The 21058-nt window shown below is 42.4% G+C and overlaps 1 protein-coding gene across 7 annotated transcripts in view; it reads right to left on the bottom strand.

Moving 5' to 3' along the window:
* The window catches only part of ENTREP2 (endosomal transmembrane epsin interactor 2), a 90167-nt gene extending 69499 nt beyond the window's left edge, over positions 1 to 20668 (bottom strand). For 3 of the 7 annotated variants that reach the window (XM_077185397.1, XM_077185398.1, XM_077185400.1), the window contains exon 1: positions 20034 to 20654. In XM_077185397.1, the coding sequence (XP_077041512.1) occupies positions 20034 to 20273 (240 nt within the window). In that variant the 5' untranslated portion in view covers positions 20274 to 20654. Of the gene's footprint in view, positions 1 to 20033 lie in introns of all 7 variants that reach the window. The other 4 variants (XM_054642113.2, XM_077185401.1, XM_077185402.1 and 1 more) reach the window with 3 other exon arrangements.
* Positions 20669 to 21058: the final 390 nt, after the last annotated feature.

The raw sequence follows: 21058 nt of genomic DNA, 5'->3' as shown, positions 1-21058 counted from the left end.
GACCTTCCACTAACTACAGACACCATAGTTTATAAAAGGCTTATCAAAATTCAATTCCCAAAGTGACAAAGAGCAGGCTTAGGTTAGCTGTTAGGTAGAAGTGGTTCCCTGTGAGGGTGGGCAGGCCCTGGCACAGGTTGTTCAGAGCAGCTGGGGCTGCCCCTGGATCCCTGGAGGTGCCCAGGGCCAGGCTGGATGGGGCTTGGAGCAGCCTGGACAGTGGAAGGTGCCCCTGCCCATGGCAGGGAGGATGGAATGAGATGAGCTTTAGGCCATTCTGTAATTCCACTACATACATTGTGCTCCAGAATCCATGATTCTTGCTCTCCTACTGATAACAAACTCATACAAAAATTCATTAGTTTCTTTAAAATATCTTCCTGAAATATAAGAGAGTTAAAAACTCTCTTATATGTGGTACTCTGTTCCCATATCACAGTTATTTACTCTTGTATTCACTGAAGTTCTTGTCTCCCTTCCTGACAGTAAGGTTATGAGTACTCAGAAAACAATTACTAAAATCATATGTACAATTTTGAAATTGGCAATAAACTACCTATTTAGCAATTGTAACCCAGGGACACAAAAACCTAATGGTGCTGGTTTCTAAATACTCAAAGAAAAAGCAGTTTGCCACATTCTGAAATACTCTCTAATACATCAACCAATTCTGTAAGTAGTAATAACAGAATAGAAATGTGGTCTGAAAAGTTCCTTCAAATTGATCTACATCTTGGGAAAGCCAAATAAACCCAATATTTTTCTGCCTCAAGGTCTCCAAGAGAGGAGATCAGCAAAGGAAGCTTTCTCAAATCAGTCACTTGCACGATTTTATTTTCCTCAAATATACAACCTCTCAATTATATTTTTCCCCTAATTTCTCACTTTTTTTTTACTTTTTTTTTTGCAGTCTGCAGGATGTGCTTTTAACAGTACAGAAATCCTGAGCTCTAGGTAAGCCTTCACACTGAGCATTTGAGTGAGTCAAGCTGTGCAAGACATCACAGTGCTTTCCTAGAACTCACTGTCAATATTTGGAAACTAAAACCATGCTTTTTGTCTGCATTTAGTGATTCTGCAGGGAGGCAGTAAATTATCTTTCTGTATGCTGTTATGGCTTGTCATCTTTAAGCTATAAAATCCATCTCCACCTTATACATGAAAAGAAATCACTAACATTTCAAACCTTGATATTAGTTAGAATACAGTCCTAGCCTAGAATTTTCAAAGCAGATGAAGTAAATAAGATTCAACACTGAAAGGAAATCACAGTAATTAATACTTCTAAACGACTCTGAAAATTTGAATCTTCATTTTTCCTTCTTCTGAAAATGACAAACTGTATACATTTATGATTTTACAATACCACTTACCTGTCAGTAAAAGGCTATAATTTGTTCTCTGTTGCACACCAAATACCTTTAAAATCAAAGCAGAAGACTTAACTAGAAAACTATTAAATATTCAAAGTAATTTTCTGCTACAGCTCGAGTCAAACATGACTTGAGTCACATAGTGCTGGCTCCCAATTTATAAATCCTTTTAGCAGTGTTATATAAACACAACAGAAAGTGATTTTCTCCAAGTATTTGTACAGTAATTCCTCTGAGGAACAATAAGAGAGACAATGGAACCAGAAAACACGTGCAAGTGTTAATAACTGGCAGATTTACAAACATGAAACATCCTACATACTTATTAAAAAATCATTTCAATGACAGCTATTACACCTACTACCAAAAGCAGTTCTAATGAACCAGAGACTGTCAGATTATTCCAGCATGGCAAGAGGATCATCAGGGACTAAAGCAGAAAGACAAAACTGGCTGAAGCCAAGGAGAGACATGTAAAGCTTCTTCTAGGAACACAAAGCCACAAGATTTGTCCATGGCAGTTATGACCAGGAAAGCTCCTCCCATGAAAAATTCTCCAGCCTTCTCCAAACCTTCTGGGTTTTTTCAAAAAATGGTAGCTATGACCAGTTATTCAATACTTTTAAAAGTTCCAGGGTATGAATGCAAATCAGAATTCATAAAAAACCCCTGGGATTAATTTGAATCCTTCAACTAGGCATGGCCTATTGAAACACACAGCATCACAGAGTGGCACCAAACCCACCCATATCTCCAGCTATCACCCAGGAGTTTGCACCCCTCAAAAAGCCTGCTATGAATCAGCACAGGGAGTGTGTGCAGCTCACCAAAACAACGTGTGTGTAACAGGAGTGTCACACCCACAGGCAGGGCAGGCCAGCAGGAGCTGAGCTGCCGAGGGAGCAGATGCTGTTGGGAAGCTGACATCCACAGCTCTGCCTCGGCAGGGTTTGTTTTGGTTGGGTGCTTGTGGGGGTTGGTTTGTTTGTTTGTGTTTTTGTTTGCTTGTTTCATCTTGTTTCGGGTTTTTTGTGGTAGGGTGTGGGGGTTTTGTTGGGTTTTTTTGATAGCTGGGGTGTATTTTGGTTGTTTTGTTGAGCCTTAAGAAACAAGATCTAGCTCTAGTCTGAGCCCATGGATTTATATGCCCATCCAGAGCCAGCCAGCATGAGAGATCTGGGGAAGCAGAGCCGCTGGGGGAGCAGAGCCGCTGGGGGAGCACGGCCGCTGGGGAAGCACGGCCGCTGGGCCAGCACGGCCGCTGGGCCAGCACAGCCGCTGGGGGAGCACGGCCGCTGGGGGAGCACGGCCGCTGGGCCAGCACAGCCGCTGGGCCAGCACAGCCGCTGGGCCAGCACACTTCCCAGTCTAGTGCTACCCAGTCTGCACACTCAGAGAGCTCCAGAAGATGAATCAGAGCCCAGTGTGCAGAACTCATTCTGGAAGTGTGTAGCTATAATATTTTCTGAAAAATCTTTTCGTTAGGATTTTTCTTCTTGAGAAGCTGAGTGGCCTCAGGAACAAAATGTAATCAATGGTTATCTGCTGCTGTGGGATGCAACTGGTACATCTGTGATTGGTCTCATGTGGTTGTTTCTAATCAATGGCCAATCACAGTCAGCTGGCTCAGACTCTCTGTCCAAGACAGAAGCCTTTGTTATTAATTCCTTTTTCTATTCTTAGCTAGCCTTCTGATGAAATCCTTACTTCTATTCTTTTAGTATAGTTTTACTGTAATATATATCATACAATAATAAATCAAACCTTGTGAAACACAGAGTCAGATCCTCATCTCTTCCCTCATCCCAAGACCCCTGTGAGCACGGTCACAGAAGTGCACATCTGAACCCACACAGCTCCTTGGGGACACACTGGGATAACCATCCACACATGACCTCAAGCTGGGAGACACGCTGGTACCACAACCAACCTAAGAACTTTGAAATATGAAAAGCAAGTATTTCAAACAGGAAATTAAAAGTTGTTTGCAAATGAGGATGCTCTAACTCTGCTGAAAAGTAAACTCAAGAGAAGTAAGGTATTAATACTTGAGTACATAAAGGGACCTAACTGTCAGAAAATGGGAAAAATGCAGAAAAGGACTTGAGGATTAGTTTAGCCAGGAACTGAAATATAAATAAGAAAGTGACAGAGGAGCACAGGGGCACAGACAGCATCTGGGAACAAATTAGCAGGAGTGTCATCCATACAGATTGCACAGTATCCATCCTGCTGCAATAAGCACTGGTGAAGATTCTCAGCAAGAATGCTCTGCCCAGCTTGCCCACGTGTCATTAAATATACCCAACCACTGTAGAGAATCTAGGTCAGAAATAAAGATGCAAAGAGATTTGGAAAACCACTTATAAGTGAAAGTTCTGTATGGTTTACCCAGGCTAAAGAACAGTGGCATTTTCTGGTGGTTTAAAAATCCTCAACAAATGAATGGCAACATTTGCCCTTGTGTCCACCATATATGCATCAAAAAATATCAGAAGTTTAACTTCCAGAAAAAACTCACATTCCCTATTAGGATATATAGAGTTAATGTATGAGATTCATATTAGCACAGTTAAGTGCTGGAAGATGCAATCAAGGTTACACAGAGTCCTTTATTACCTTACTTCAGGAACATCTAAACAAACACTCAGCTGGAGATGCTGCTGTTTATAGATGGATCTCACACTGAAAATAGAATAGATGAGCTGTTGAGACCCATGCCAGGTGCATATTTCTATAACTTTATGATTTCTGAAAAAAAATACATTCTTGATATTTTATTTTAGTGTGTGCATACATATAAGCACAGAATATGCTTGCAATACTAATTTATTTTCTAATTTGCTTACACAAAATGTGCATGTATTTTTGGACATTGCTATTTATTAAGAGAACATCATCATTCTCAGAGAATGCAGTTTAGCACTCCTTTGGTACATTCAGGCAGCTTTGCTGGTGCACTTACAGTGGATTGGAAGCAGGGAAGGTTTCTGTGTACTCTCCATCACCAAGTATCTCACCTGGGTTTTCAGTTATCACCATGCCCTTCCTAAATCTTATATCAACGCCTACAGTTAAAACTTCTGAGACTCCCAAATTCTTTATCAAACAATTTAGTGGTGAAATCCAGCCTAGGTCTACAAGTTAAAACACAACTATCAATTAATCTCTAAATATAGAAAGACTATTAAAGAACCAGCTGGCATTTTAAAATGATGAAAGCCAACACTGTTCTTTGGCACTAGCTGCTCATCAGCACTAGCTGATGTTGCTAAGCTACTGCTGCTGCCCAGTCAGTTACACACCATCAGCTATTAAACTCATGCAGGCCACTAGGCTGCAGGGAAAAAAAAGAAAAAAAAAAAAAGAGAAAAAGAAGAGAAAAACCCTCACTCAAAATATAGTCCTACACCAGTAAAACTCATAAGTCAAGTCCTGCCATCTGAGTCTATGAAGTGCAGTCTAGCTTGTGTCCAAATGAAATGATTTACAGAGAAAACCAATCAGCCTTTGGTGCTGGTTTGGAGTCCATGTCAGCTTTACTTGCCCTCTTAATTTACTTCAACCTCCTTTTGCTGTAACACAACTAAGCTTCTATTGTTTTGCTACAACGTAGATAAGTTTTTGTTATATACCTACATTTTGATGAGTGAATTTTTATTTTCGTCAAATAAATTTCTTGATAATCAAGAAATCAAGAAGGATATAATCAAGAAGGATATTCTGCTTCTGTGGGTCAATGGAGGCAAATAGAAGAAACTGTGAGGAAGGATGGTCATTTTTCTGGCAGCTAATTAGAGCCTATGAAGACAACGTTGTTTAGTATGTGATCACTGTTAAAAAACTATCTTTTGAGTTTCTGGCAGTTTCTATGAGATTATAGTAGCAGCCTTTTCCCAATTCTTTCATCACTGATCACACTTGGGATTTGCAGCTTTCAAACCCAAACCTGCACTTACTCTTGAGCAGCCCAGCCAGCCCAGGTAGCTCCATTACTATTTAACAAACTTGGAGAAGACTCCAAATATCTTCCTAATCACAAGCAGCATCTCCACAGTGCTTTTTCTCAAGCTTGATTGCATTTTTATTTAGGACATGACTTTCACACCCTTAGCAAAGCTGTGCTGTTTGGAAGTCAGCCTTTTAACTGTGTTGGTGAAGGAGGAGATAATTCTGTTGGTAGAAGACAATTCTGACCACTAAATAATCCTGTCCTTTCCCTCATACACTAATTTTCCATAAGCACTAACTTTATGACTGATGTTTCTTCCCTTCCTCATACAATTCAACTAGGAGGAACATTATTAAGATCAAATAAAAATTGAATGCTTACTGGTTTGGGGTTTTTTTGGTGGGTTTAGTTTTGGTTGTTTCCCTAAGGTGAAGGCATAACCAGTAAAAAAACTACACAGAATCATATTTAACCATTTTTTACTCTCAGTCGAGAATCAATTGGATTCTGCAAACTTTCCTCTGATCAACACTTTCTACAAAGGAGCCAAATGAGAGAGAGCAGAGGAAGAGATCTCAGAACTGACAGAAAGGCAGGAGGAGTTTAATGCACTGAGGGAAGGGACCCTTGGCTGCATTCAAGCACAAAGGTTATGGGAGCTGGGAGCCAAGGCAACCTGACAAAAGCACCAGGGCACAGCTCCCAGCTCAACACAGCAATTGGAGACCCTCACCTCCACAGACAGAAAGGTCACTGTCAAAACTGTGATATTATTACCTCACCAAGCAGGAGAATTTTCTGGATCTCACTGCTTTTTTCCCTTCTGAATAATTGACCTCCATTTTATAGGAAAACAAAACAACAAACAAACCCCTGCAGGGAGCACATCCTTGAAAGATCAGCTGTCAGCTTACCCTGTTCTAGTTTGTTTCAATACCATATTATGAAATCCCCACAATATAGATTAAAAAACAAACAAACAAAATCCCAGACAAAAAATCCCCACTAAGCAAAAAAATGCCCAAATTAACAAAAAAAACCAACAAAAACAACCCAAAAAGTAAATATTTGTGCAGAATTTCCATTTTCTATTTAAGAGGGTTAATTCTATACATCTGTTATTCCACAGGATTATAAACTGTGAATCTATATCTTGACTAATGCTATATTACAATCCTAGATTTCTAGGAAATATTCCTTGCACTATCTGCTGGCACATTCCTTAAAGCCTTGCTACAGACCACTGGGTCAGTGAAATGACTGAATTCATTGTCCCTGCAACATGCTCTAGTTACTTTTTAAAAACATGGGTAGGTGAAGCTAGACAAGTTTTAATTTCTCAGGCAAAGAAGGGCAAGAACTATTCATCACTATAATGTTTATTAGAGTTGCCTCAGCATGTTTGTACAACCCTGCTATCCAATGGTAGGGCATATTTAGAGCTTACTGAAGTAGCAGATCATCACTTGTCAGATGTGGAAGCACAGAGGGAACAGATAGCACATTTCTTAAGAAAGTTCTTTGGGGAGTGAGGAGGTGTGAATCTTGTCTGAGAACACACTATTTGCTTATTCTCATCTTCCCACTCCTCAGGCATTTCAAGTGGCAACTGGGGAAGCAAACATTTCTCCTATTTAAATGACCAAGGGATTCTTTAACAGACACCAAAGAAATACACTGATTTTTAATACATTTTATTGCCTTACACTGAAGTTAGTGTCTGCTTCTGAGAAATCCAGTAAACCACACTCCATCCAACTACAACTTTACTAACTAAAACAGCTATATGAGGAAACCTTTTCCATGCTAGAGAAACTACCTTCTTTAACATACAAGCCTACCTTTTCTTTCTCAAGCTATTCACTGGCAATTTAATTGGAAAAGAAAGGAACCCTTTTCTCCAGACCTATTTGTAAAATTACAATTTTTCATCTTCTTCAGGATGATCTCCTCAGAAAGTATTTTTTACTTCACCCAAAGTACTATTATATGTATTTATACCATTAAACCTCTCATTTCCACCAGAGTCTACTGATTAATGCAATCATTGTGCATTACTGTTAATCCACAGGCTTCTTGTGGGTTTCAAACAAATATAATTACACTGACTGTTGAATTTTCTGCTTTCAGAAAACAGAACACTTCACAAAGCCTCATGCTATTTTTCAGTATAAAATTTCCACATGCTATTCACCTTTGGCACGTCCTTTGGCCCGAGCTGTAAGTCACCATTCCCAGCCATGGGCTCTGTTTGGTGCTGCTGAGCCACCAGCAGGGCAGGACTCGCTGCAATTCCCACAGAGCCATCCCTGGCTGCCCCTCCAGGCGCCAAGGAGCAGGGACAGCCCTGGCTCTCCAGTGGGGCTGGGACCCCTGTGCAGCAGCTGGGCACTGCTGACCCCTCCCCTGACACTGGAGCCTCCTGGCCAGTGGGTGAGACACAGCACAGCTTCAGTGCTGCTTCTGCCATGCTTCACCCAAAACCAAACAAAGCTGCAGAAAAGCTGCTCCTGACATTGGTCTCATTTACCTCCTCAAACTCTACACAAGAATTACATCAATAACAGCTAAACTGTCTAGAACATTGATTCCTGAGGCAAAGGAGGTCAAAAGGAGGTCTAACATTTTTGATGTTATATGGTTAATAGACAGACAGAAGACACCAGAAGCATTTTTAGACCTTTATGAATCAGGGAATTATTGTTTAAAACATTGCTCTCATTTCTAAATAATCTTATTTTCAAGAATTTGAGCTACTGCTCATTACTACAGCATTCAATTTGGCACCAGATTCTTTTTCTTGATTAAGTCACATACAGAAGATCCAATGAAATGTATTGTTTGGGGACTCCCATATAGTTCCTAAATATGATATACCTAACTATAAACAAAAAAATCTAATTGATTTTTACTTTCCAGGAGTTCTAAATGTTAGTGCATATAGAATTACTTTTCCATAGGTAAAATTCTTCACAGACCTATATTGTTTCATTGATGTTATTTATATAAAATCAGACACTGATGAAGGGAACTCTTCAGAATCCCAAAATAACCAACCTCCAAAAATAAAAATAAAATTGCTTGCTGCTGAAATATTCAAGATTGAAAAGTAACTGTAACTCTCAAATTGACTCCTTTTCCCCCCATTATTTCTTAGCATCTCTAATTTTTCAAAATAGGTTAATTAACAAGATAATTACTTCTGTAGTTATGAACCAAAACAGCTGATTGAGGCAAAACCTTAAGCTAACCCCAAATAATTCATACTGGAAGGCAAGTTTTGAAACTGCCAGGACATGAGAAGGAACTGTCAAGGGGAAGGACATGACAATTTGCCTAGTGCTGAATTCCAAAGCCACAAAGGCACTGCTGCAGGGGAAGGTGCAGGGTCAGAAGTAGAAAAGAAATTCTTTCTGCTTCTTTCTGCTCCTGCCCATTCCTTTAGGTTCACAAAGCAGTGATGGGTGTGACTGAACTCTACAGACGAGCCTCCCTCAGGACTCACAGCTCCTGTCCCTGGGGACCACTCTCCCTAACAGCTGGTTTGATATCCCATCTTTCAGACACCTGGCCCACAGGAAGAGAAAATCCACCAGCTCCAGAAGTGAGGTCCAAAGGAAGGCCAAGCTCCTTCCAGGAAATCACTCCTTAATTTTCTCTGGAGCTAAAAACCAAGCTCTGTTAAACCACAACAGAAGGTCAGCGAAGGAAGATGAGCACATGGCCTCTGGCAGACACCAAATGCCTCCAGATATTGGTGTGATATTATCTGTACAACACCTTATTGTTTGGAGTGTCATTATTGCTTTTACAGTAAAGGTTCTCCTCCACTCAAAAGGCAAATATTACATAGCAAGAGAAATGAGTCTGTCAAGCCACACTGTGAGTATTTGAAAAGCTCAAAGGAAAAGCTGCACTGAAGATTTAAACTACTTAGGTAGGAAATATTTACTGAATTAACACAAACTTCAAAAACAGACAGCAATGATTTAGTATTGTTCCTAGTTACTACTAATTGTAGTGATATTTCACAGGATGTCTAAGTATGGTCAGACTGTGAAGCTTTATTCCAAATTTCAGAAGGAAGAAAGGAAAATTTTTAAGGGAAGAAAAGAAGTTCTAAACTATTACAAATTCCTTAGGCCCAGACCAATATGTGTCACACAAGAATAACCAGGACAAGAGTTTCCTGTTGGGAACTCCTTAAAAAAGCTAATGTCTCCTCTTGTACCAGAACAGATGTGAAAAACTGGTGATGTGAAAGACTTCAGCCTACACATTAAACCTGACTGCTACCTACCATAACATTATTGTGTCCTTCTGAAAGGACAAGCATTGCTGGTCTATGCACAAAGGCAGCAGGGACAAGTTGTTAACATCACACCCAAAGTGTGCAGCGCTGTCAGGCAGCCAAAGTGCACCTGCCCCCCCACCTGTGCTGCTCCCCCTGGCTCCATTCCCTCTGGGCACGGGGGCATCACAGGAATCCTGTAAGGAATCCTGCAATTACAGACCAATGGCAATGTGTCTCCAGGGCATGAGCCATTATCCTACACGCATTTTCCTTCCTTCCTTCCCCACACCCCCCACTCCAGTGGTGTTTTGTGGCTTGTCTTGTTCTGGTTTTAATGTTACTTTGAAGATAAAAATTATTCATCATACTCTGATGTATCTTAATAAATTCCCACTCCCTAAGTCAACGCTTTTCAAGTATCCTTTATAACCAAATATTTGTTGCAAACTCAGAAATATTCTTTTTTGATGCTCCCTTTTACTCTTTAAGTGTAATGAAAATTTATTTCACATGAAAACTCTATTATGTTTAAAACCACTGCAAAATGAAAACTCAAATCTAGCACTTCTTGAATTAACACTGCTTTTTGGAAAGCAATTTTCAAGGCAGAAAGGACTACAACAGCATCCATTTGGTTTATTCTCATTTGCAATAAACACAATAATCTTGCAGATACAAATCATGTCTGTATAGGCAAGCAAGAGGAAGCTCATCTCTTCTTCATCTAAAGATGCCACACTTTCATTAGGAGTTTTCTAAATGCATTTTTATTTTCAGCTCACAAACAGAAAAACTGAAACTTGCCACAAGAACATGTAAGTGGTCCTAGAAAATGTCTGTTTAGGAGGGAACATGTAAAGGGCCAAGTGCACAGTTTGATACTCTGGATGACCTGAGACACATAGACCAGACTGAGCTCCCTTCACATCAACACAAACACAGGACAGCAGCCTTTGCACTGGAGAGGGGAATATTTCTTTTTTCTTTAAGCCATATATTTCACAAGTTTTCAAAAGGTTTTGTATTTGAGCCTGGGGAAAGATGAAATTTGTTTGAACTACAGCTAATTTCAAGATATGACAAAACCACTTTCCACCAATGTTATTTCCAGAATGACAGAGCAATGTCACACGTGTTCACAGCAACATCAAAATTCTTGATGACTGTTTACAGAGTCAGAACTTGAACACCTCTTATTTTAGTAGCATTAGTCAACAAATTATTCCACTATTTTAGTAGCATTAGTCAACAAATGCTTCCACTGCTCTAACAAAGGAAAACCATTGAGTTTAACTGTTCTGATAGAACCCTGCTCACTGGAATGCATTATAGGGAGATAATGACTTGTGTTTATTATTGATAAATCAGGTTGTCCCTTGGCTCTTTACATTGAATGCTCAATGCTGGTTTAGTGTTTTGTTTGGTTTTGTTTGGTTTTTTTTTAACTAAAGAGTAATCTTAATTTCTTTAGCAGACAAAAAAATGTCACATCTGAAAAATAGCTGCAAACACAATTTTTCACACAGATGAAGAGTTTTTTCCCCTGAAGAGAGTGAATACAAAAGTGACAGCATAAAGCTACATGTTTATTATCTCTCAGTGCCTCTGGACTAAGTGTGCTCAGTTTAAAACCACCTGTTTTTATCTCTCTGGCACTGAAGGCTTATCTAGAATCTTCAGATTAAGCCATGCTCTTTTCTGCTAAAACAGTAGCAAAAAAAAAATCTCATAAGTACATTATACCCCACACATGAAAATAATTCTGCTGAGATTGACTCTTTGTCAGTGACAGAAATAACAAACCTGCAGAGTTATCAGTGAGGACATTATTTGCTGGTTCTGCAGAACAGAAATTACTCATGATGATGGCTTCTAGAAAGAAGGAAAGTTCATATTCAAAATGGAAACAAGTTTGCAAAGTAGAGTAACTCCTACTTTGTAAATTAGACCCAAAAGTTTAAAATTGTGCTACTGTTTCAACTACCCAAGTTTAAATCAAGCTGTTATAAAGATCAGAAATCAAAGTGTTAAATTCAGTTTGCCTCCTTGAAGCAAAAATACATATTCTTGAAAGTGTTTACATTTTCTCATTTTTATCAGAATATGAAAAAAACAAATGAAACCAATAATAAAATCAAATAATACACTTTTTAGAATATTATGAAATTATTCAATTTTTTAAACCACAATCTATTGGAAAACAATGTCTGAGTATAAGTGATGCAGCAGTAATTGCAGTAAGTATTTCTCATTTACTGCAAATTAGCTCAAAAGTACTCCACCCACTCAAGGCCCTTAAATGTAACACACCAAGCACTGGCATCTGCTCCTCAGAACTGGCTATTTTAATCTGCAGACCTGCAGCAAACTGCCAATGGAGATGTAACCAGGATGGAGGAAAATTCTGCCCAGCACAAAGCATTTCTAGCCATTTGTAGAGAGCTCAGATCCTCTGCACAGTACAGGAGTTTTCAGATTGGCCTCACAGGTTTTACCTGAATAACCAAAGAGCAAGAGGAACATGAGCAGATCTGTTTGCAAAAGAATCTGGTCTGGAGAGCACCCACACCAAGCCCTCAGTGGATCAGTGACTGTTCAGACAGGCTCCATTCTGGCCCAGAGGTTTCATCCTCCCAGCAGTCAGATTCCATTTGTTCTCCCAGCTCATCCTCTGGCTCCATTTCATCCCCAGGAGCAGAGTCTGTGTGCCCTGGTGAGCAGTGAGTGGGAGCACACACACAACCAGACCTGGAGCACTGATAGGGACACGTCCACAGACCACCAAAAATAACAATGACCAAATAGACTGGGGACAGGACTGCAGTTTCAAACTGCACAAGCAAGAGCCTGTGAAGGAATGATCAACACAGTGTCCTCACAAACAGATTGCAAACCCTCTGTTGATGGGGTAGACACCGTGATTCTGTGACTTTGCCAGAGATGGAAGACTAAGCTTTGGGGCATATTGATCTTAAAATGTTGCCTGCATGTAAGCTAGGATGCTCTGAATGTATAAATATTCCTCAATTATAAATTCCCTAGGTTTGTCACATTTGCATAACACTCCTTTAAAGCAATGTGGTTGCTCCCAAAGAGATGAGGTAATGACCACACCACCTGCTTCTACAAGAGCAGCTTTCTCTAAATACACCACTGAAATCGTTACACTCCTGTAAGTTACAAATTTTCAGGCAGTTCACACCTTACACAGTCCCATTATCTGTTCTGCCCTTGGATCCCAGAAGGCACAGGAGCGAGCAGAAAAATGAATTGTGAAAGAATAGCTAATTAAACATGATAATTCAAAACTCATTCCTTTAGTGAGTCACAACATAAAACTAAAATGAAGGCATAATAAGTTCAGCAGCTGCAAATAACTAGATTATTTACCTTAGAAATTCCCACTTCCACCAAGCTACTTAGCTCTGTCCAAGTTTCTCAATAGACTTTACCTGTTCCTCACAGCTAGCTCTCCTACCTTCCTGGGCAGTATTTACTGTCCTTTACACCACATGCTCCTACATTTCCAGCATTAAAAAAAATGGCTGGAAAGGACAACGAGTATCCAGGAGAAATATTTTATTTCTAAATAGACTGAGACATACACCTGTCTTTCTGAAAAAATTTTAATTCTGCATTCTGGCTGCCTACAGAAATATAAAGACTTCAGAATACAGGTCACTTATAATAATATGGGATTAATAAAAATGATGCTATTTCTTCCCTACAGACTGGACATCTCCTGCTTCTTATCATAATTATCTTTGCTTTCTTCCACTACTCCTTCCTGTAACACAGGAAGTTTTTTAATTAAATTGCTCTTAAGCTAAGGCAACAGAACATGCTCAGAAGCAATAAAAGCTGATGTGCCTCATGAAACAAATAATGTTGCCTCCCATGAGTCTGTTATTCTCTAGTGCACTGGAGACAAAAAAATCTCGAGGTTTTACTTAGTCCCAAATCCCCAGAAGTTACAAACAGTTATTTTACCAGGCACAGTTCAAAGAATTAAAAAGGAATGCTGTCATCTTTCTAACTGTTCCTCTGTCCAGCTGATTTGCTGTTATTCCATCAGGATATGGAAACAGCACTTTCACCCTGTCCCAAAGCCCTGCCTGACTACAGACTTCACAAAGCACAGAGGATGCACCCAGGGCCTCTCAGTTCTTATGTTCTATGATGTGTCTGACCCTTCCTGTGCACCAATGCCAAGGTTTAACTGGCATCTATTAACAGCCTCGTGGGTTTTCTGGGTTGGATGCTTCTGGGTTTTTTGTCTGTCATACAATACAGTCAGGATGTACAAACCAAGAATGCTAATACAATTTATAATGATCCATCACCTAGACAAGGCACATGGCAGCCCTTGTGCAGCTTGTGAAGGTGAGAAGCAAGCCTGTGCAGGTGACTGATTTTTTTACCAACACCGTGTAGCACAACACACATCCCTAGCAGGCTTCCTGAGACACAAAGTTCCAGACAGCTGACCTCCTTCCACAGACTGATCACATTTCAAAGCCCTGACAAACTTGCAAAGGGAAGGAAAGAGGTGCCTGAGGTGTTAGCAAATCCAAAAAGAAGTCAGAAAAAACCCAGGGCTGGTAGTTAATAAAGGATACAGTGGTACACAGTAACAGATAATGCCTCAAAGAATCCAAGTTCGTGTAATTCTTTTGCAAGTGTGTATAACTGAAGGTTCCACTATTTGTAACTAAAACTGAGACTGCACCATACAATTCCTAACTGAGGAGTTAACAGTGATCAGTCAAACTGGCACTTCTACTTCTCAAAAGTATCATCCCATTGAGCAGCTTTTATTTTGTGACTATCACTGGCAAAAACCTACCATGACTTATTGGCCAGACTGTGAAGAGGCAAAAGATTACCAAGTCACTTGTGGGATTTTTAAAGTGATCCATTTCCTGGTCTTCTAAATTTCACCAAATTGAAACAAGGAACATCAAAGTAACTGTCCTAGTGAGTGGAGGCATCACCTTTCAGGAATGACAGAAGATCTTCAACAGCCATATAGAGAAATCAGTTTCATTTCTTCCCTGGGCTTGACTATTTGATAATCTGCATTAGATGTCTGATAAATCTCCTGTAAACTTTTTCTGTGTGGAAATTTACCTACTCAATTTCCAAACCAGCAATACAAACTCCTCCAAAAGAAGCCTGAAAGTGAACATTTAGAGGTATAGAACATTTGCTGAACCAGCAGCAAACTTCACAGAATAACAACTTGTTCACAACAAACTAATCATCATGGCTATGTGTGATGAATAGAACCTTTGCAATATCATGTGGTCATTGCAAGGGTACCATATTGCCAGAGTTTCATACCTCCTTGATGTTTTCTTGTAGGCAGCTCCTCTAGGCACTGACTCTTCCTTGTCTTCGCAGCAGCCAACTGACTCCAGTTCCCTCCAATCCACTCTTTTATACCACTGTTCTTATTGGCTACAGGTGTGGCCTGTTAACATCAGGCCTGCTCCTAATCTTTAGTAATTGGTTCAGCTGCAACTCTTTAGGGGATGAGATTGCATTCCATGTTCTATCCCCCTACAGCTAGGAGTCCACAGATTTGGAACCTGCTATTGGAACAATCCTCTGCAGAGAAGGGATCTGCTCACACACTCTTACCCAAGCAGAGTTTCCTCCAAGGAAGCTGCAGGCTGAGCTCTCAGGCAGTGTGTGTTAACCAGGAGTAAAGAACCAAGCAATCCATACTATGGGTTCTCATGCTCCAGACAGGATCCAGAGCTCTCACAGAGCACACTCACAAGTACAGGGGACATTGGTGAAAAACCACCTGATAACCACAGAGCTGGAGTTCCATTTCTACCTACAGCAGGTGGACAGGAAAGCTGCCCTTGGAGTCCTAGACATGAAATGTTCCTCTCCAAGACAAATAAACAAATAAATGTGTTCCAGCCAGTGAACACTGGATCACACCACAGGAGAACTGAGGTTTCTTTCTCTCAAGGAACTTGGCCTTGCTTTCACAGTCACACTGTTGGCAAGAGGCTTCTCATGCAAACTTCAAGTTCCTTGCCCCGAGCTACAACTATCACTCTACTCCTTCTGACTATCCACAGGCAATAATGGAAAATACCAGAAGACGACAGAGCAGGGGAGAGGAGGAAGGAAAAAAACCCAAACCCTTTAGCTGAAATGGAGAAGAAGAGAAAACCACAATTGCTAACAAATTATCTTTATTGTCCTCTCCCCTTCACTTCCACAATGCCTTTGTACAGGAACATGCCAGGACAAGCTGCTGCATGTGAGGAACAGCCCGGGTCACAGACAAGTAGAAGTTTTTGAAAGTTAACTCCTTTAAGCACCACCTGAGGTTTTTAAACCTATTTTGTACAAAGTCATAGAAAACTACAGAAAAGACTCTGACACTCAGCTTTCTCAGTTAATAAAGTAGACAGGTATATAACATATTTCCCATTTTCCATAAAAGTTGGGTTTGAGTTCACACCAACAATCTCCCTTTATATCTGTTTCCATGTCATAGAAAACTACAGAAAAGACTCTGACATTCAGCTTTCTCAGTTAATAAAGTAGACAGGTATATAACATATTTTCCATAAAAGAAAAGTTGGGTTTGAGTTCACACCAACAATCTCCCTTTATATCTGTTTCCATTTTCAAAGAACACAAAAAAGCAGATATTTCATGAACCTTGAGAACATTCTACATTAAAGATGCTTTTAACACAGACGAATTGATCTGCTCTGAACATGGGATATGGATGAAAAGAGGCACAATTGAGAAGAAACTTAATAAAAAGGAAAGGCAGCACAAGATCTTCCAGCAACACACTTCTACACAAGAACACAACAACTGCCAAGTAACCGTACATAAAAAAGGAGATAGAAGAATACACAGCAATTACTCTAGTGCCAGAGTAATTTTAGAAACCTGGGTAATCTTAGGATTTAGTTTGCTATTTTATTAGTACTTTGCTCTACTAGAGAGAACTCTGGTCTCTAAGCCTGGTAATTTTCTCAAATCAAGATTGGGGGGTAGCAGGATAAACATCTTTCTGCAAACCTCTAAATAATTTGAAGAAATGACTCCACAAAGCGAGATTTGCTTTTGCAGTCACACACCCGCAGCTCCACGAGCCTGTGGTGTGCTGCAGCTGTCCCAGCACTGGCAGGGACCATGAACATCACTGAGCAGAAGCATTTCCTTCCATCTGGGCACGCACACAACCAGCACACCACAACTGGCACAGGGTTTGCATCCTAAAGGGCAAAGGGGGCACAAATATTTTCTCATATTCAAGCAATTATGGACCTACAGGAGAGATAAATAACCTTGTCACTGCTCATACTTCCAGTGATCTACCAGAACTGATTTTGAGACCTATCCTTCCACCATGAAAATGGGGCTGGTACTCTGTTCTTGATGTTCTTAACAGGATCAAAGACACTTATGCTCATTTTCCTTATATGAAAAATATTTTCTTTTACCCAATTGAGAGAATGTGAAGAAGAAATCACCATTTTCTCAGGAAACTGCAATGAGAACAAGCTGCCAAGCATTTCAGCACACAGATTGCAAGGTCTTGCCAATGAATGCTGCCTATGCAGAGAATTAACCAGTACCTGCTTATCTAACCCTCAAATTTCCTTCTGCTCAGTGTGAGGTTGACTCTGATTAATTGCCTTAAAAATGTTTTAATACAAAATATATGAAGATAAAGAGTATCTTCCTAATCTTTCCTATGAAAGATAAAATGTTTAAGGTATGGGATGATGTTTAAATAAGCTCTGAACTCGTCAAAGTTTTATGGAAATTATGGTGCCTTGTTCTTTAAAGAAGCTCTCACTTACATGGGTCACTTGATTTGATTTCTAAAAGAAAGTGAGAAATCAGAATCTTTCCTTGCATTTAATTACAGAACTTTCTGTGAGTCGAATATGCAGCCTGGTCTATTTTGAAATTTTTTTCAACCAGTTAGACTGTTACAAACAGTAGAAATTTATTTTCAGAAACATTTGAAATACTCATAACAAATTTTGAAGCCTTCATTTATATTGACAGGTCATTTGCTGTCAAAAACTGCTGAAAAGTATCAATGCCAAGACAACTCCCTGTTAGGATGTGCATTTCTAATGACTAAAAACTACAGTATACCACACAAACACACAACAAAATAGATTCAGAATTTCTACTTCAATATCAAGTGACTCAGTTATTTACTTCCAAGAAGTGAGGGGGAAGTTGTGTGAAGGCAGTGAATATCTGTGTCTGATTTTGGCACCAAATAAAGAGGGGAAAGACAGTTCCATTCTTTTTCTCTCATGTTACTTAAATCCACCTGTATTTATTTCTTTAACTGCATTTTATAGAAGCAAGCTAAAGACTGTTACTCTTCCACAGAAACATTTTTCAGCTGTGAGTGATGATATATTTAGTGTTTGTTAAATCCACTAAATACCTCAAAGGGCTTTTAGAAAAGGCTGTATAATCAACTAACTTCAAAAAGTTCTTTAGGGCTCATCATGCTTCAAAAACTGCTCTATTTTCTCTTAGTTCTTGAGACTTAGAGGTGAGGATAATAGAAGGAAATTAAGTTTATTCTAATGCTCAGACAGATAATTTATAAGGTAGAATTATTTTTTCAGAAGGTAAACTTTAGTTTAGGAAACAAGGTACACCTGTCTCATTCTGACAGCACAGGAAAATAAGGCCTTTAAGTCAGCAGTCCTGCAATTCCCTGAGCCTTCCACCCGTTCTACCACAGGCTGGAATCACAGGTTTGGTGTCTCTGGTGAGCAACAAGCATGAAATCTACATGGGAAACACATTTTCTGTGAAATAACAGAGAGAAGAGTAGGAAACAACCACAGTGAGGAAAGCAGCCTGTCTTGGAGCACAACAATAACCACCAGAAACGTCTCTGCACACAGAACGCAGGAGGTGGGGAAAAGGTGCTATTGAAAAAGTTGTGTTTACCGAAATCCACAAGCAGTTGTGCGTATTCCTGCTCACTCTGCCAAGGTAAGAAACAAAGGCTGCCTGAGCTGTGTTGGTTTAGTAGCACATTAAATGTAAGCAGCCAGATTCTGAACCTAAAACTCACACCTCATCACAGCAAATAATTGCATATTATCTTGCAGAGGATCCAATTCAATAGAATGACTATTACAACACCAATGCTATTAGTGTAAACTCATATTTCTTTTCAAGACTAGAATAAAATACAACAAAATCAAGAAAGATATCTAAATAATTAATCCAGAATGACTCTTTTGCTGTGAAGGACTCAGAAAAAAATAATATAATGCATAAGAGCATACTAAATAGTTTAAGACTTTTTAAAAATTACACCATTTCTACCACATGCTCAGAACTAAATAACCCAAAATATTTTATCTAACTGCTCTGGTTTCTAACAAGCACGTTTGAAGTTGAAAACTCTCTGGTCCGTTAAAAGAGCTGAAGAGACATAATTGAAACCAGTAACGCATTAAATTAAATGGAGCAAATCTTCACCAATAACACAGAGCCTGTTACCAGTGCCCTCAGAAATGCCTAATTCTTCATAAATGTCAAGCCCCATTTCACTGCTTATGAGAAAAACTTTCATGAAGCGGGATTATCCTAATGTGTCCATTGTGCCCACACACAGATGCAGCCACTCATGATCAGCACTAAATGAGACCACCTGAGTCAGACTATCAACTCTGGGTATTCGGGTCTGTTTGTTTGTTTTAAATTTGTGCTAGCAGGACACAATGGAAAGTAGACAAGGATGTCACAAAGAAATCAGAAGGACCCCGGTTTGCGCTCAGAGTAAAAAAGCTTTTCCCTCAGACCGGCAGCCTCCCGTGGGGCGAGCCCCAGCCTCTCTCAGGGCTCTCGGCTGCCTCACAGCCCCGGCCTTCCCAGCCCTGCCGGAGCACTCGCGCTCTCCTCGGAGAGCTCTTCCATGCCGTGTGTGTACCTTAAACCCCAGTCCTGCTGTGCTCGTCCCGTTTGGTCACCTCCAGCACCTCACGCCTGGTGCCTCAATTTGCAGCGGCGCCAGACCCGCGCCAGCCGCGTCTCAAGGTGAGCCCAAGTCAGCGCCCGTGGAACGGGCACCGGCGGCTGAGCCAACGCCAGAGGCTCATTTGTCATCCCAACTTTCTCCCGACGCTGCTGATAAAACCCAATCCACCTTGGCCAGCCCTTCCAAAGGGGAGATGGAAGAGCCACCGCGCTGCTGCCGGGCCGGGGAGCGCCGCAGCCGTGCCGAACAGGGCGCAGCCGGATCGCGGAGCTCACCTGCCCGCCTCAGCGCGGGGAGGGCGCCGAGGCCCGCGACCGCCGCCCGCGTCCCACCTGTCGGGCGGCCGAGCATCCCTCAGGCGCCGGTCCCGCCCGCCCCCTCCCGCGCCCCCCGACTCACCGAGAAGCCGGCCCAGAAGGGGCAGGAGTGGCGGACGCGGGCCGAGGTGGTGAGCGCCAGGGCGGCGAAGCTGACGGCCACGATGAGGCAGCCGAGCACCATCTGCGTGACCCCCAGGGCCAGCATGGCCCGCGAGCGGGCGCGCTGCTCGCGCAGGCGGGACAGGCTGCGGGACAGCGCCGTGGGGCTGAGGGAGCGCGCCCCGCCGGGGGCCCGCGCCGCCCCGCCGCCCGCCGGCATCCTCCGCGCGGCCCCGCGCCGCCTCCCGCCGCCCCCGCGCTCCGCGGGGCAGCCGGGCGCTGCGGGCACCGCGGCGCATGGAGGAGGAGCCGCCCTGCGCCCGGAGCGACCCGCGCGGCCCCGGCCGGGGCACGGCGGGCGAGGGGCAGCCGCCGCCGCCGCCGCCTCCTGTCCCCGCTGCAGGCGCGGAGCGGGGGGGGCTGCGGGGCTGCAGCGCGCGGGCGCGGCTCAACCTCAGCCGCCGGCGGGGGCGGCCCCGCTCCGGCCCAGCCCCGGCGCCGCTGGCCGGGCGCGCTCGCTCGGGGAGCGCCCCAGCCCCGCCGCGGCTCCCGCCGCTGCCGCGGAGCGCCCGAGCCCCGCTGCCCGGCGCTCCGGGAGGGGAGGGGAGCGGGGGAGGGCTGAGCACGGCCAATGGCGGGCGGAGGCAGCGGCCGGAGCGGCGGCGGCGGCCGCCGGCCCTGCGGGCTCGGAGATGTGCGAGGCGAGCGGCGGGCGAGGGGCCCGGCCCGAGGCCCCCTGCAGCCGGACGGCGCCCGGGCAGCGCCCCCGCTCCTGCGGCCGCGGCCCTGAGGGCAAAATCGCTCCCACCTGCGCTTTGTGCGGCAGCGGCACCGGCAGCCTCCCCCCTTGCTCTGTGTGCTCCCGTCCAGCGGCGCAGGAAGGGCAGGGCTGGGTCTCAGGTCTGTGCACAAGGCATCTTGAACGTTTTTTATTTTTGGGGTTTTTTTCCCTCACAGCAAACCGTAACCAAGTCTAAGGCACAGCATCCCTAGTAGCAGAAACAT

The sequence above is a fragment of the Agelaius phoeniceus genome, chromosome 13 (assembly GCF_051311805.1).
Source record: "Agelaius phoeniceus isolate bAgePho1 chromosome 13, bAgePho1.hap1, whole genome shotgun sequence".
In the NCBI taxonomy this organism is placed as follows: domain Eukaryota; kingdom Metazoa; phylum Chordata; class Aves; order Passeriformes; family Icteridae; genus Agelaius; species Agelaius phoeniceus.
Note: the sequence above shows the minus strand (reverse complement) of the source record. Positions and strands in the feature narration are given on the sequence as shown.